The sequence below is a fragment of the Castanea sativa genome, chromosome 4 (genome assembly GCF_040712315.1).
Source record: "Castanea sativa cultivar Marrone di Chiusa Pesio chromosome 4, ASM4071231v1".
NCBI lineage: Eukaryota > Viridiplantae > Streptophyta > Magnoliopsida > Fagales > Fagaceae > Castanea > Castanea sativa.
In genome coordinates this window covers 33,593,099-33,611,099 of record NC_134016.1, presented here as the reverse complement: position 1 = coordinate 33,611,099, position 18,001 = coordinate 33,593,099, and the positions used below count along the sequence as shown (strand labels likewise).

General features: G+C 40.0%; 1 protein-coding gene across 1 annotated transcript; it reads left to right on the top strand.

Moving 5' to 3' along the window:
• Window positions 1-12,733: 12,733 nt before the first annotated feature.
• LOC142630286 (dirigent protein 22-like) lies at window positions 12,734-13,369 on the top strand. The gene has a single exon (XM_075804269.1). The coding sequence runs from the start codon at window positions 12,735-12,737 to the stop codon at window positions 13,281-13,283; it is 549 nt and encodes a 182-aa protein (XP_075660384.1). The 5' UTR covers window position 12,734; the 3' UTR covers window positions 13,284-13,369.
• Window positions 13,370-18,001: the final 4,632 nt, after the last annotated feature.

Genomic DNA, 18,001 nt, shown 5'->3' with positions numbered 1-18,001 from the left:
ACTATTGGCCTACAATGCAAGTAGATGCTAAGGCCTATTTCAAGGTATGTGACCAGTGTCAGCGTTATAGCAATGTCCCTAGACGGCCGTCAAAATACCAGACCCCAATGATGGCCCCATGGCCCTTTACACAATGGGAACTGGACATCCTAGGTCCCTTTCCCATGAGAACCAGACAAATGAAGTTTTTGGTGTTAGGAATCGATTACTTTACCAAGTGGGTAGAAGCCGAACCTCTTGCAACAATCACCCAACAAAACGTTAAAAATTTTGTATGGAAGAATATTCTATGTAGGTTCGGAGTACCCAGGGTATTAGTATCGGATAACGGACGTCAATTTGACAACGCACCCTTCAGGGACTTTTGCAAACATTTTGGAATCAAGAATCACTATTCCTCACCCTCCCACCCACAAGCGAATGGACAAGCAGAAGTAGCGAATCGATCCCTGTTGAAAATCATCAAGACTCGGCTCGAAGGGCAAAAGGGATATGGCCAGACGAGTTACCAGGTGTTCTTTGGGCCTATAAGACGACTGTACGAACTTTGACAGGAGAAACCCCCTTTAAACTAGCCTATGGAAGTGAAGTTGTCATACCAGTGGAAGTTCATATGGCTAGTCATCGAGTGATAGAGTATCAGGTTAAAGAGAATGGGGAACAACTTTGTCTTGATCTCGATCTTATTGACGAGGTAAGAATGGATGCGGAGCAAAGGACAGCAAGATACAAGAATCTTATGGCTAGACAGCATGATGCCATGGTGAAACCCAAACGGTTCAGTGTGGGGGACCTTGTCCTCAAAAGAGTCTCCTTAGCAACTAAGAACCCAGCTCATGGAAAATTGGGACCTAATTGGGAAAGACTCTACAGGGTAATCAACTACAAAAGGCAGGGGTCTTACTACTTGGAAGCTTTGGACGGGCGAAAGTTAGAACATTCCTAGAACGTGGAGCACCTGAGGAGGTACTATCAGTGATAAGTAGGGACGAGGGAAGTCAGTGACGAAGTTACAGCTATGGTCTACGTGTTCGCTTATATTTACTGCTGTGTTCTTACTACTACTATGGTGTGTATTAAGAATAAAAAGTGCACTAGTTCTTAAACTTTTACACCACTTACGAACCAGCTTACAAAAGACGAGGTTATGTATTTAAGTATTTTCTTAAGGCACTAGCTTCTAAGCGTGTGCCATATTTGTGGACAATGTTCATGTAATAATATGGTTTGGATTTTCAGTGTATTTTATGCACAAATCTAACTCCCATAATAACACCTACAAGGGGGCAAAACCCTAAGACGAATGAAAATATCTGGACGCAGGGATGTAACGTTCATAAGCATTCCTCAAGACGAGGATAAAGTAAAAAAAAAAAGGCTAAGGCATAAAAGGCATACAGTGAAGCTAGTCCATGGACGAGCATCTGGCCAAGACGCTCGGATCCTAGGACGAGGAAGGAGCACTGAAAACGTCTATACAAAAGACGGATGCCAACTGCCTAGCCCATGGACGAGGCAAAAGACGCATGATCATCATTGCCATTTCTGAGACGAGTTACACTTAGAAAAATTAAAAGATTAACAAAGACGTCCATACATAAGTAGATCTTCTATAAGAAAAACTCATAGACGACCATACCACACTTAGAGTGCTCACTTTTTAAAAGCCAACAACATCTAATGGTGAAAACAGAGCATAGGTTCGTCCATACAATAAAATTCAATACTAGATAAAAGTATATATTCATCGAAATTTAAAATAAGGGTAGACGACCAACGTCCAAAAACCCCTGCAAAGTAAGCCTTAAAAGGCAATTGTAAATAAACTTGTCCAGAAAATGTTGGACGAAATAATTGTATTCAAATACATTTGAAAAAGGTCCTAAAAACAGTGGACCAAAGCAAAGAAATAAAAACAAACACTTTAAACAAATAGTTAAAACAGTCTTCAGGCAGCGGGGACATCGGCATTAGGGTCATCCTGGGCATGCTTAGTCGAGGCATCGTCTTCAATGTTGATATCTTCAGAACTCGTCTGGAGAAAAGAACTAGTACCACCCCCTAATTGAAGCACGATAGAGCTAAAATCAACCTCGGGAAACTTTTCCTTCGCCTCCATGCGAAAATCTTCAAATCCGGCTGCATAGTTGGGGTCCAGAAGGTCGGTTAATTGCTTTGAGGCCCTAAATTCCTCCATAGCATCTTCCTTGGCCTTCTCAAGAGAATTGCTCAACTCGTCGGTCTTCTTCTGAAAGTGATCAAGACGAGTGTCTTTCTCTACTATGTAAGCTCTTAGCTCTTCGACGAGGTTCAGCAAGCCCTTGGTTTCCTCCTCAGCCTTAGCTGCTGTTTCAGCCCAGCCTTTACAGTCGTCCCTAGCTTCCTTTATCCTCCTCTCCAATAAGAGCCTCGTCTTATCCAGCTCAGTAGCCTATCTGGATGCGGCTATAAACTTGGACATAGCCTGCACAAGTGATTACGAATTTTTGTATAAAACAAAGGAAATAAGCGTATGATGAGGAAAGATATGGACGAAAAGAAAAAGAACGAAAAGAAGTTTATTTAATTACCTTGAAAAGGTCGTGGACACCTGAATGTTCGAACTCTCTCAAGGACATGTTATAGCACGCAGCCACATCCTCGCCAGAAACTGCCTTCTCAAACCTCTCCCAAGCCAAGTCCTCACTCTCGAGGAGGTTTGAAGCAACTTCCACAGGAGGCTGGGACGAGGTAGAAGCACCAATTTTAGACGGAGGAGTATGGGTAGGCTCAGACGACTCCACGTCCAGGATCTGGATGGACAGCGACTAAGACAGAGGAGGAATAGGGACAACAGGAGGGACGACCCCAGACTTGGACAACCTCATATGCTTCGCTCTCTTCTCCTTCAGACGGCTAGGGAGATTTTCAAGATTAATAGCCTTCGACAGGCTTCTCTTGTCACCGACAGCAGGACGAGCCCGAGTTTCAACGTCTTGCCTGCTGGCCTCGTCCATAACTCCCTTGCCCTTGTTCTCTTTCATAGTAGCCATTCCTGCAAAATAATAATAAATAAATAAATCAATATATATGTATCTATAATGGTATGGTAATGGCGATGGCAAGACGAACAAAATGACGAGGAAAATCTCAGGTAAAGAACTTACGTCGACGGATTGTAATTTCGTGAGCTAGAGCTTCTGGAGAGGGCTCAGGGCCAAGTCCCCAAGTAGCGAGACGTTGAAGGGTAACCAAAGAATGGAAGTCCCTCTCTGGGTGAAGACGAGCTTTTTGAACACGTCCTAAATAGAACTTGTTCAAAGACGGCCTTCTAACACCTGCAGTAAGGACGAGGAGTTTAATTAATATAGAACGACATATGATAAAGGTAATACTACAATATTGATAAGCATACCTTCAGGACGAAGGTTCCCTAACTCTCCTGTATATGGGGCAAATGGATCACTGCCCACCTCAACAGGGCGCTCTACCCAAAAACCAGAGATGAAGAAAAACTCCGTCTTCCAATTCCTATCTGATGTGACCAACAATTTTATTATCCTACAATCTCTTCTCCTGGCTGTAAATTGATAAAAGCCACGAGATTGGCTAATTTCAGAGGGTTTGTAGCAGAAAAGGAATTCGTCCACAGTAAGGGGACAATCCCCTTCAAAAACCTCTCTCCATAAAACTTGCATAGAGACGATAAGTCTCCATGCATTGGGATTGAACTGACACAGCCCTAACCCCAATCTAGTGAGCAACTCCCTAGCAAATGCATTGAGAGGCAACCTAAGACCTCCTAGAAGATAGGCCTCGTAGACTCCTATGCCAAAATGAGGCTGGCAACACCAATCATCACGGACGGCCAATATAGGATTTAGCTCATCTAGAATCTGATACCAGCTCCTAAGAGATGCTAATTTCTTCTTGTCTGTCTTAGCAGGAACCCCCACAGCACAACTATAGATGGTCTCAACCTCGTCCTTATGAGTGGACGAGGGTGCACTAGAGGGACCAGCCCCAGACCCAGACACCACTCTCGTCCTAAATTCCTCTTGAAAGACTTCTAAGGGAACCCCGGGAACCCCAGAAACGTACTCGTCTGTGGTGTTACCTCCGCTACTACTACTATTACTGCTAGAGCCACTGTAACTAGTTGAGTTGTGGTACTCGTCTATCTCTCTATCAACGCTATTATTAGACGAAGAAAAAACTTCAGACATTGTGGAAATTTAAGGGAAACCTAAAGACAAGTGTAAAGAGAATACCTGGCTCTAGACGAAGGGAAACTAGGGACGCTGGAATACTTCTAGACGAGGCGATGGACGAGGAATGTCAAACAAGAAAATTTGAAAAATACAGAGGGTATGGGAGGAAATCCACTATTTATAGGCGTTGAAAAACGGAACCTGGAACAACGTGCTCAATCAGGAAGAACCACGTGGCAACTTCCTCGAAAACATAAATCAACGCGACGGTTAACCAACGTAGTAATGACACGTGGCACAATCCGAAGCCAAGGGAGCTCAACCATCAAGATCGAGACACGTGGGGTGACATAATGAAACATGTGTCCAAAGACCAAGAGCTTTGGACGACCTTTGGACGAAGGGGCTGCTGATAGGGTACGATAGAGCGCCTACCCTAAAGTCGTCCATATAGGTCGTCTGTGACTCAGCCAGTATTGCAAGAACCCCTTTAAAAAACCTTACCTATAACTACCTCGTCCAAGCAGGAAGAAGCTTGGACGAGGTCTGCATGACCAGGGAACAAGACGCCTCGTCCTAAGAGTCGCGAAGCTCGTCCTGAAGGAAACTCGTCCATAGAAGGAACGACCCCTATTTCTAAACTAAGTGGGCTCGACAAGAAGATACTAGGACGAGGCTGTCATACTTAGGAAAATTTCCGAGTGTAATGTTACGACTCCTTATTACACGTATAACTTCCGGTAACCGTTGAGTAAGAAGTATATAACTTCTAAGCGGTTATAGAAGTTATCTTTAAATCCTTACACCTCCTTGAATCCAGGGGAGGTTACAAGTGTGATAACCGTCTATTAGAACACTATATAAACGCTCATTCAGACAAAACAAAGGTATGCGATACATTTTCCAAAAAGTTGGAACTCCGAAAATATAGAGAGAAAAAAACTAACTTCGTCATCGGAGGGTTTTTGGCCAGCAGCCCCGGTCACCTTTGATCGCTTTTCTTTCTTTTCTAGGCCATCAAAAGAGCAAGTAGTCCTTTCAAATCCGGAGCATCTAGCCTACTGATTTTCTTCGCATTATAACCAGGGTTCACCACTATGCCTTCCAATCAGGAGTTTAACCATCAACAACAGTTACAAAAGGATGGAATATAACTCCCGTGGTAGTTGTGGAAGTTACCTTTAACCCTCTAATCTCCTAAAATACAGGGGAAGTTGCGAATCTAATAACCGTTTCTGAAGCATACTATATAAACGCCCATTTAGACCAAACAAAGGTATGTTTTTACAATTCTTGAAAAGTTGGAACTCCAAAATTTAAGAGAGAAAACTAACTTTGGCATTGGAGGGTTCTTGGCCGGTCACCTTTGATCATCGTTCTTTCTTTTTCAGGCCATCAAGACAGTCACTAGTCCTTACAAATCCGAAACATCCAGCCTACTGATTTTTTTTGCATCATCAAAGTCAATGCTTAATTAAACACTAGGTATTAAATTTTACAAAACCATATTTGAGGATTTTAAATCTAAAACCTCAAATTAAGAACTACGAATTGGTTTGATCCCCATCAAGAGTACGTAGGAAACCTAAATAAATTATTAATTGCAGCCACAAATAAATAAAAACACATATCCCCTCAAACACAAAAAATAAGCAAATAAATTTATGTAGAAAGGCAACGTGATTGGAATCAAATGGTCTTCTCATGAAACAAGGGATTGTAATTAAGAGATACATTATCTTGAATGGACATTACTCACATCAATAAAACATATACGCCAATGCCTATGGGTGAAATTATGTTTGATGAACTTTATTAAATAAAAATTTTTGTTAAACATAATTTAAGAATTTTTGTCACACATCATTTGACAATCTTTGATAAAAATAATGTAACAATTATTTTTAAACATAATTTAACAATTTTGTTATACATAATTTAATGATTTTTGTTAAACATAATTTAACAATCTTTGTTAAACATGAGTTAAAAATTTTCATCAACATAATTTTTAGCACGCCCAGTGGGACCCATTCTCCTTTTCATCTCCAGCTATGTTTCTTATACATTAATTTTTGTGTTGTAAATAGGTTTTCCAATGGCTCCACAAGTGATTGTTTACTTCCACAAAATTCCTGCAACTACACAAGGAGCAAGTGGTGGTCGCATGACATTCACCCTTAATTGCCTTCCGTTAAATCTGAGGTACCAAATGATGAACACATGGCCAACATCCAAGTTTCGTCAATTTCAAATGCTTCAAGGAAGGGGAGGGCAAAAAAATTGCTAAAGCTAAAAAATCTCAAACTGCGGTTTCAAATGTGAATGACCCTAATACTATGGGTATGCCCCAAGGCTTCTCCCCATTCAAATCATGATTGGCTCTATCCCAATCACTTTGGGAACAACTAAGTCAAAGATGGGTGAAGTAGTCAATGTTGGGTGACGTAGACAAAGATGAAATTGAAAGCCTCTGTAATGCTTGAATATATTCTTTCAAAAAGGTATGTACGTTTTCTAATCCATGTATTATGGTTTTGTCTATGGTTTTTTTTTTTTTTTTTTGGAGCCTTTGTTTATGGTTTTCATTCTCTGTGCTGTATTTTTCCTTTAAATAAATATATTTCCTATATATATATATATACACTAACTAAACTCAGTTTGGATCCTTTTCCTTTGTGCAAAAAACTAACCTCCACATTTGTTTTTTTGTTTTTTTTTTTTTAATTTATAAATATTAGTCTTTGAGCACGCACTCATGCGCATGCCCAGAGACTCTTCAATTTTATTTTATTTTTTATAAAGGTTAATAATTTGCATCAATTATAATTTGGGATTACCACTTTTTTCAATCACAAAAATACCTAGAGTTGTGATGAGTGTTATGTATTTTGGATAAATTAATTTTTTTTATCACACCCCTGGGTATTTTTGTGATTGAAAAAAAATTATAATGGATGCAAATTATTAACTTTTTTCCCAAACATATATAAGTACATCTGAGCACGTGCGAAAGTTTGTTTACACATAATTTGACAATCTTTGTTAGACATAATGTAACAATTTTTGTTAAACATAATTTGACAGTTTTGTAAAACATAATTTAACAATTTTTGCTAAATATAATTTAACAATTTTTGTTAAACATGAGTCAACAATTTTCGTCAACATAATTTTTGGCACGCCTGGTGGGATCCATTCTCCTTTTCATCTCCAACTATGTTTCTTATACATCAATTTTTGTGTTGTAAATAGGTTTTACAATGATTCCACAAGTGAATGTTTACTTCCACAAACCTCCTGCAATTGCACGAGGAGCAAGTGGTTGTCGCATGACATTCACCCTTGACAGCCATTCCGTCAAACTTGAGGTACCAAATGATGAACACATGACCAACATCCAAGTTTCGTCAACTTCAAAGGCTTCAAGGAAGAGGAGGACAAGGAAAAATGCTAAAGCTAAATAATCCCAAACTAAGGGTTCAAATGTGAATGACCTTAATACAATGGGTATGGCCCCAAGGCATCTCCCCATTCATATCATGATTGGCTCTATCCCAATCACTTTGGCAACGACTGAGGCAGTGATGGTGACGTCAACTAATGTGAAATTAAAAACCTGTTTAACTCTTGAGTATATTCTTTCAAAAAGGTATTTACGTTTTCTAATCCATGTATTATGGTTTTGTCTATGATTTTTTTTGGTTCTTTTTTTTTTTTGTGGAGCCTTTGTTTATGGTTTTCATTCTCTGTGCTGTATTTTTCCTTTTAATGAATATATTTCCTCTATACAAAAAAACAAAAAACAAACTAACCTCAGTTTGATTCCTTTTCCTCTGTGCAAAATACTAACCTCCACATTTTTTATTATTATAAATATTAGCCTCTAAGCACGCGCTCACGCACATGCTCAAAGACTCTTATATATATTGGTAAAGGTTAATAATTTGCATCTATTATAATTTAGGATTATTACTTTTTTCAATCACAAAAATACATAGGGATGCGATGAGTGTTATGTCTTTTTGATGAAATAATTTTTTTATTACACCCCTAAGTATTTATGTGGTTGGAAAATGTAGTAATTCTAAATTATGCCATTATATGCTTAAGAATTTTTTGTCCGAGGATGTGGGTGATGTGGCTTACGACAACACCTAATATTATATGGGTGACATTTTTTTTTATGATGGAATGGGTGGCGTGTTTTAATTATTTAGTATTCATCTAGCAATTCACATTGACCAAGATGAGTGGAATGGCCGAAATGAAAATTTTAAAATGTTAAGAGAAAAAAAAAATCTCAACAATAAAAGGCCAATAGTCTTATTATTAGCAATATTGCCTCACTATCTAACAACTTTATCCTCTCTCTTATTTGGTTTGGCTTGTGCCCATCTATGGTGATTGGTGATGAATGACAATGGTGTCCTAGCAATGGTGGAGAGCAACAATGGTATCATGTTAATGGTTAGGAGCATCAGTGGGGGAGGAGAGATTCAACTTAAGTGCATTAATGGTCAGGAGTGGCAATGTGGCTGCAATAATGGCAGGGTTGGCCCTAGACATTTTGGGTCCTAAGGCGAGAATTAAAAATTGGACATTTTTTATATTTATATATTAATTAAATTAATATTTATTTAATATTTTTATATTATAATATATTTAATTTAAAATCTATTTCTCTTGTCCTTTGAGATGCAAATTGACTAATTAAATTTTTGTATTCAAGTTCTTCTAACATCTTCTTTTCAATCGATAATATAGCTAATCCACTTAATCTTTCTTGGGACATTATCGATCTTAAATATGATTTTATTAATTTTAATTTTGAAATTGTATTATTTCGTTATCTTCTAACTCTTTTTGGTGAATTTCTTTTTCATTTGTGATATTTTCTTCTAAATTTTGTGTTATATTTTGTTTATTACTAATAAAAAATTTATCCATTGATCATTTTTTAGACTCAATTAATTTTTTTTCTTTTTTTAAGTTTTTCATATCCAGATGCATATTTTCTAGTAGACATTTCTAATCAAACAATATATTTATAAAGATTAAAATAAAAAATAACTTTCAAGTGTAGAGCAAATGAGAAATAGAACTTGATTTATATAAAAAGTATTGTTGTAATTTCACCGAACAATAACAAGTTTTTAGCAATCTCAACCTGCATAAATAAAGACTTATTCAATATATTGCCACTAACTAAAATATATATATAAACACAAGATTAAAATTTAAAAAAAAATTAAGCACAAGCATAATAAAAATTTAAGCACAACTATAACACAACAAGGCTTATTAATAAGACCCACCCACGAAATAACACTAAACAAATCCTATCTAATCAGACTAATCTATAACCCAAAAAGAAAAAAAAAAAAAAAAAAAAAAAGCAAGCAGCAGGGTTTATAAAAAAAATAAAATAAAAAAAAACCAAAACTGATCAACAAAACCAGGCCCAATCTTTAATCTTATTACAAAGCTGATCATCAATGCACTTAAGCTGAATCTGTCCACCCCCACTGATGCTTCTAACCATTAACATGGCACCATTGTCACTCTCCACCATTAACGTACCAAATCAAACTATTATGGTGCATCGCACCTTATGTAGATTCGGTGTCCACCCTTCCATAAGTGAGGTGCAATTAGGCATGAGCACAAATCGCCCTTGTTGGTGTGATGCAACCCTGCCCCCCATTAAAACCAGCATCTTACATTGCGAATAGCCCTAGAAATACCCATACTTGTTTTGCAATATGGTACTCGGTGTCCACATCTATCCTAGTTTCTCCCCATATAGACAACATTGAACCATTGTCAAAGATCATTTCATCTATAATTTTATCTATAATTTGCGTATTTCTCTAGAAAACCATTGAATGTCTTAACCTAACCCCCCCCCCCTCCCCCATCCAAACAATTTGACACCACAACTACAACATTAGCATTGTTTCCACCCACGAAACCTCACTTATGGAATGGTGGGCATCGATCTACACAAGGTGCGATGCACCATACCAATTCCATTTGGTAGGTTAGTGGCTTTGAGCAACAAAGAACAAAGAGGAGAAAGGGCTACATGGTGGCAATGGAGAATGGTGGCTTCGAGCGGTGGAGGCAAAGGTAGAGAGAGAGAGAGCGAGAGAGAGAGAGAGAGAGAGAGAGAGAGAGACTGACTAATTGAGACTATGTTGGTTTGTCGAAGTGATGTGAGAGAGAAACTGAGAGCATTTAGTGTTAGTGAACAATTTATGAGGTTGAGATAAGAGAGATTCAAACATGTGGCAGAGAGAAAAAGAGGTAAAAATTATATAATCTAAATAATGTTGTTTCAAGTTTAGCTTTGTTTCTTAGAGCATCCACAGCAGTGGAGCTAAATTTTTAGCAATTTAGCTCCACAAAAAGTTACTTTATTTATTTTATCTATTCACTTTACAAAACATGCCACAGCAGTGGATCTATTTTAGCTTTCAACACAATAAAATAACATAAACATCACAATAAAATAATATTTCTACTACAATAAAATAATACATCTCACAAAACAAAAAAACACCACAAACCGATCCACCACCACTGCCAGCCAACCAAGATCAACCGCCCAGAACCATCCACTGCCAACCAACCACTACACAAATTACAAAGAAACCCACACCAACAAACCTACACAAATTACAGAGAAAAACCACCACACCAACACAGCCACAGAAAAACCCACGAACAGGTCGGCGGTGAGACGGACTGGGCGAGATGGGTCGGCGGCGTGGGACAGTGACGTGGGCGATGAGAATGAGGATCAGCGGCAAAATGGAGGACTGGGCGAGATGGGTCGGCGATGAGGCTCGGCGATCCAGAACTTATCGGCGGCGAGGCTCGACGATCCAGACCTTATCGGTGGCGAAGCTCGACGATTCAGCAAGAATCGTCGAGCTTGAGAGAGTTGAGACGGCGTCGGCGTGGGTCTCAGCTGATCGGCGTGGGTCTCAGCTGACGTTGAAGACGGCGTCGGCGGCGGTGGCGGTGAGCTTCAGAGAGTGACCATGATGAGAAAGAGAAGGAGAGAGTTCCGGAGTGAATGACCGTGAAGAGAAAGAGAAGGAGAGAGTTCCGGAGTGAATGAAGAGAAAAGAGAGGGTAGAGTGAAATGGTCTCAGCTGATCTATTGTTTTTTAATCCCATGTCCGAATAAAAAACTATTTTTTTTTTATAACTTTCAGCTACATTGCTCATGTATTGATACATGAGCACTGTAGCGCAAAGGTAAAAAATTTTAGCTTTGCCTCCACTGCTGCAGGAGGGTTTTTGTGGTTTGAGTGGAGCTAAAATAGCAATATAGCTATTTAGCTCCACTGCTGTGAATGCTCTTAATACACACACACACACACACATATATATATATATATATATATATATATATATATATATATATAACTAAAATCACGTTGTTTTAGACCTAAAATAAAAGATTCCAACTCTTATTTTCATGAATGATTCCAACTCGATCTTATTTTCATATTTCAATTTTATGAAAAGAAATAATCTTTTAACAAAATTGTCAAATGGGTTGAAAATTTTTCAAAAGATTTTTTATCCCATTGAAGCTCTTTTAGGCCGCCCAAATATGAATGGTCTATAGTTTCTCATTAAGAGACTAGTCACTTTTATATGTTCATAATTATTGCTTAAGGTTGAAACTTGAAAGGACAAGAGAATCAGTACATCCATCACAACACAAAATACAATTTTTTTTTATCTTTTTAAATTGTAATTCGATTGTTATAATAAGTGAATGAGGAAAACTCCAACCTATCTAAACGATGTCACTGAGCTAAAAGGCTCTTGTACAACACAAAATCCTATATTACTCTCAAGCACCTAAATTTCATCGGATATGGATTGTTTGTAATATAATATAACAAGTGTGCTTTTTAGCAGCTTCTAAATTTTGTATTAAAATAAAATACAGAGAATAGAACAATCAAGAACAATTGAAAGTTGAGTTTTCTCTGTAACATTTGTGTGGTGGGAGTTTGCGCCCTCTTTCAAGTTCCAACTCCAGGCTTTGAATTGTCCCAAAAATGATAGTAACCATTAATTCAAATTAATCTACGTAGACTTCAAGCAGATTAGTTGGGTTGTATGACTTTGAAATCTTCCTCTTCTTTATCGTGCTTCATGGGCTTGAATCATAAGGAAGTAAAGGAAGGAGAGAAGCTTCGATCCAACGAGGAAACTAGAAAACTAGGAAAAACATACAGCCATCTCATTCAACCTGCCCCTGATTTGGGTTTAATCTTCAACAAAATGGGCACTCAACCACGGGAAACTTGACAAATGGCCAATTTCATTCCGACATGTATGGAGGCATAGAGCCTAAAGTCAATGGCATTATTCTAAATAGAAAAAATGTTTCCACAACCTGGAAAATGTTGCGAATCCCGGTCAACCCGAAACCAAGTTCCCCACTATATGTATGAATATACCTTTCTTCTCTAAACTTACATCTAAAACAATTTTCTCTTGAGTGTATTAACCATGGCTGTACCTAGCAAACTTGTGCTTTTCATTGCTGTCCTTGTTGCTTCATGCACCACAGACACAGAGGCCTTGAAACTCAAAAAAACCCATATCCAATTCTACATGCATGACATAGTTGGTGGCCCAAAACCAACTGCAGTCCAAGTTGCTCGCCGGTTGTCCAACTACACTGGTTCAGACCCAATAGCAGCCATGTTTGGGTCTGTTTCAGTCATGGACAACCCGCTAACAGTCACACCCAACCCAAATTCAACAGTGATTGGACGTGCTCAAGGGATCTATGCCATGGCCTCACAGCACAACGAGTTCAGCCTTCTCATGACACTGACATATGGGTTCATCAGTGGACCATATAATGGCAGCTCTTTTAGCGTGGTGGGCAGGAATCCAGTGATGAATGAAGTGAGGGAAATGCCAATTGTTGGAGGCACAGGGATTTTCCGACTTGCTCGTGGGTATTGCTTTGCTAGGACTTATTCAATGTACCAAATGGATGCAGTGATTGGGTACAATGTGACAATACTGCATTACAATGTGACAGTGTGACCATTTGTAACAATTTCGACCAGTCATGGGTTAAGGGTTCCTTATACTATAGAGAAAAATAATAAAAATTATGAGTGGAATGTTTTTCTTCATGAAAATCGATTTATTATTATTATTATTATTATTAATGGAATACAATAATAATATTAATTGCACATTACTTCATGAATTTAAACAAATTTTAAAAGTTATACATGTTGATTATGGTGTAGATATTTGTATTATTTGATAGGACAAGATCATCCAATCGTATGGTCAATTAAATGCTTGGTTGGACAAATCCAGTTATATGAACGATCTTCTCAATTGGAAATATGGGAGCTCTACCATTTTATCCTCGATACTCTTTCAACTTGAGGAGCAAAGAAGGGATAATCCAATAACCGAATGAATTAATTGCTAGAGGCTGAAACCCTTGCCATTATTAAGGTAATTCCCCCAATCTTGCCCATGATAGTGAAATCAACATCCTTTTGACCACAAACAAGGCTATGGCTAAAATTAAGGAGTAGCCTGTGCCATAATCAACCCTAAAATTTCTCAATCCTTCCCCCAAAATTAAGTACGAGATAACTATTATATTATACTAGCCTCGTTACACAGGTTTCATACGTGTGATGGGGCTTTTTTTTTGTTTAATATCATAATTTTCCATTCATCTCAATTTGAGACATTTCTCTCTTTTATCCAATTAAACCACACACCAATATAAATAAATAAATAAATCATCAAAAAGAAAAAGGGAGTACTTTAAAAATCACATTTTTTAATAATTCAAAAATAAAGAAAAAGAGATTTGAAAAAATAAAACAAAAACCAAAAACCAAAAACAAAAACGTGGGATTAGAATTTAGAAGAAGGAAACCGAGAGAGAGAGAGAGAAACGTTTAAGTCTTGATAAAGGAGAAAAAATGGAGAAGAAAAAAAAAAGTAAAAACATTGGGCTTAGTAGTCATATTTTATAGCAAAAAAAAAAACTTGTGTCTTTACTTTTTATATATAATTTTTATTTTGAGGGTTTTGGATCCTAGTCCCAAAAAGCAACAGGACTAGGGCCTAGAAAGCCCAACACAATGAATTTGTAGAAAGTGGGCTTATAGTCTGGGTTTCAATAGAAGGACCAACACGCATAGTGGATTAAGGCTAGTAGGGAAGTAAAGAAAATTAAGTTGTATGCGAAGAAAATCACTCCGAAGAGTAGTTCTTGAATATATTTCGTCAGACTTGGTTACAATTTCTGTTCTAGATTGCTACAGTGTCTTCTTCCACAATTTTTTAGATCCCTCTTGCCTGGAGGATCCCTTACATTATATAGCCTCTCTCCATTGATCTTGGTCCTCCATTTGTTAATCATGCAGGCCACTACTTGAGTGATTGTCCCATTAGACACCTTCCCAAGTCTTCTATGAGTTGCGGCAACCAAGACAACATTGTTCAGGGGTCCTCTCCACATAAATGCGGCCAGAGGGTTTGGTGAGATGCAATTAATGCGGTGGTAGCTCCCATCCCTGCAGACACAAAAGGCTTGGCCCCCTTCCTAGGGTTCTTCCCTTATAGCGTGGCCTCCTTTGATGATATGGCTAGAGCTCGCCACCCTAACCTCATTATCTGAGGGGATGGTCTCCTCGGAACTACACTGGACTCCTCAGCTGCGGACATGACACGTGGCATTGCTATTTTATTAAATTTTTGTACCCTACAATAGCCCCTCAAAACTCCAATTTTTTCCCTCTTGTCCAAGAAGAAAAATGGAGTTTTGACCTTGAGTAATTGCTTCCACATGGTTATTCGAATTTCCCATGTGAGAGTGTCACTTCGCATGTCCTGTAATCGCTCCTAGCGCTTCAAAGTCCGCAACGTCTCATTTAATGCTCCAAGTGGCGCCTTGTCTCCCACGTCTTACAATGAGATGGAGCTCCTATAGTTGGGAAATCTCCTCGAAATTTGGAGCGGGATAACTCCTGCCCAACTCTGCCTCCTATATAAGGCGCCTAGGGGATTCATTTCTCCAACTTTCCAAATCTTCAAACTTTCAAGACTCTTCAAATCTTCAGACTCTCAAGAACCTCCTGAAGTGACTCCTGCCTTTATTTTCGTAAGTTCTTTCCTTCTTAGGTTCTTTTCTCCTCGGCCAGTCTCCTCGGCCCTCTATTCTCTATTTCCTTTCCTCACAAAAAATTCTTTCACTTCATCTTAGCTTACTTAAATGGGTAGGTTTGCTCACCTACTTGATTCTCCCACCAGTATGGAGGGTTTTAGGGCCTTGTATCACATTCCCCAGGGCGTTTCCCTACGGTACTGCCCTTTGGGGGGGATAAATTGACCTTAGGAAAAAGGGGGAAGTAGTTATTCCCATGATCTCCTTTATAGAAGGGGGGATGAGGCTACCCATGGGGAGGGTGACTAGGGACTACTTGCTAGCCTATAGGATCTGCCCTCACCAGTGCGCGCCCAACCTATTTAGGCAATGTAGACACTCTCAACGAGCAAATGGGGTTAGGCCTTACCTGGCACCACGTCGTCTAGATGTACGAGTGTCATCTGCTCGCAGATTCGAGATACTACCTTAAGTCTAGGTCTTCCAATGTTAGGCTCGTCTCATGTCTCTTCAAATCCAACAAGGGAATGAAAGATGATTTTCTGATTGTCTCGGGTGAATGGCATGACGGTCTTCACTGCCTAGTCCAAGAGGGAGAGCCAAGTGGGGTACCCTAGGTTTAGGTCTTTTAACATGGGCACTAGTTCTGTAATTTCGCTACTTTCTCCTTTCCATTAGTATTTTGTTTCTTTCTGATGGAGAGCTTCATTATTCTGACTATGGTTTTACCTCTTGGCTGTTTTTGCAAATAAAAGATACGTAGCTCCCAATATCAGCTTCATCAACATTCCCGATCTCAATAGAGTGTTGAGATCCGAGGTATTTGTAAGAAAGGATAGACAGCTGAGAGCTATCCATCTCATCCTCGACTTCGAGCCCCGATCCGACAAGTTCTAGGACGTGGGCCATGTGATCAGAGCCAGAGATCCTCGGTTGGCTTGAATAGACGTCACAACGCTTGGATTCTTGACCTAAAAAGATGTTGTGCCAGTTGGGTTGCCCTCCCATTGTTCTTTCTGTGAAGCAGCGGTTCCGAGAGAAGAGACAACTTCCTTGCGCCTGTCACTTGAGACTAAGATAGACCAATTTTAGCTTGAGAAAGGGAGAAAGGAGCAGGGAGTGATCCAAGTCTCGGATTCGGAGGACAAGCTTGACAGGTCTTCGAGTGCTCGTGCCTCCAGATTTGTCATTGTGCACGCAATTATCAGCTCAAAAGGAGAAGAAAAGGAAATGTCTCTAACTAGGAAAAGAGGTTTGTGTGATCTCCTCGCGGACAAGGCCAAAGGGTCGACGCCCAAGGACACCTCGGGGTCTCAGCCTCCTCTTACTCTTCCCCCTCCTCTAGTCAACCCATTTACTCCTGCCAATCTAAAGAAGAGGAAAAAGGAGAAGGAGGTGGTTGAGGTGGAGGAGTTGGTCCCTTAAAAGAAGGGGGTTTCCTTCAAGAAGCAGAAGACGGCCAAGGGTAAGAGGAGGGCCTCCTCGGTGGAAAGCAAGGAGGACCAGAATGTGGCCGAGGTGTACTTTCAGAACCCAGCATGGGACCCTCAACTGGAGCTGGATAGGGCATCCATACCATGGAACTCCAGCATTAAGGAGTTCTAGAAAAGGCATGCCCACTACCTCACTGAAGCCCTAGAGCAGCCCCTCTTGCTGTCAAAGGATATGTCTGCGCTGAAGAATGTGATGCAACCAGACCTCTTTTTGTTCCTAAAGAGGGATCTGGCCTTGGTAAGTTTCTCGACATGCCTTACTAGCATCATGTTAGGCCACCTTTCTCTTACTCAATAACGTACTCCTATGTCGTTTTTGTGCAAGCCATCCAAGAGGTATTTATGGCCGAGGAGTGGGTGAAAGATGCCAGGAATAAGGCTAGGATCGAGGCCAACCTCGGCGCTGAAACCAGCAAGGCCTTGGGCGCCGCTAAGCAGAAGAACCAGGAGCTCACTACAAATCTGACCGTTGAGGAGAGGGCACGGAAGAGCGCTGAGGCTAGTTTGAAGAATGCCTAGGACCAAGCTGAGGAACAGCGCAAAAAGCTCCATTATGTTGAGATAGAGCGGGCCACAGCCTAGTAGAAGGTCCTGGATCTGAAGGCAAAAATGGAGAAGGCCAAGAAGGCTGCTCGGGCAACTAAGGAAGCTGTGGATGCCTCAAAGCAGAAATTCTACGCCCTCAAGGAGTAGGAGACTAAGGTCCGTTTGGCAGAGAAGCTGACCGAGGTGTGCAAAGATTACTACCGAGAGGTGTGGACAGAGGCACTCAACTTGGCTGGGGTCCCTGCTGCTTCAGAATGGAGAAAAGCCAAGAATATCTACTGCCCCCTAGACATCTGCGAAGCTCCGGCAACACTTGTGGATCCTGGAGCAAATGTTGTCTCTGCACCAACCACCCCTGAGTAGCCCTCTACGACCCAGGTCTCCCTTACTCCCCCTAAGGTCTCCAAAGGACCTACCAAGGTTGGTGACCAAGGCCAAGGGGTGGAGGTGGCCAAGAGTAAGGGGGCTAGTCAGGGCGGTTCTCGGCCAAAGGACAAGGGCAAAGGTAAGAAGGCCAAGCCCCTATCAAAGGCCAAGGGTCCAGAAGCAGCTTCCAAGGCCAAGGATGTTGTTCTCAAGGC

Bases quoted from the DNA above. Each gene is read 5' to 3' on its own strand.
- LOC142630286 (XM_075804269.1), top strand. From the start codon at position 12,735: ATGGCTGTACCTAGCAAACTTGTGCTTTTCATTGCTGTCCTTGTTGCT.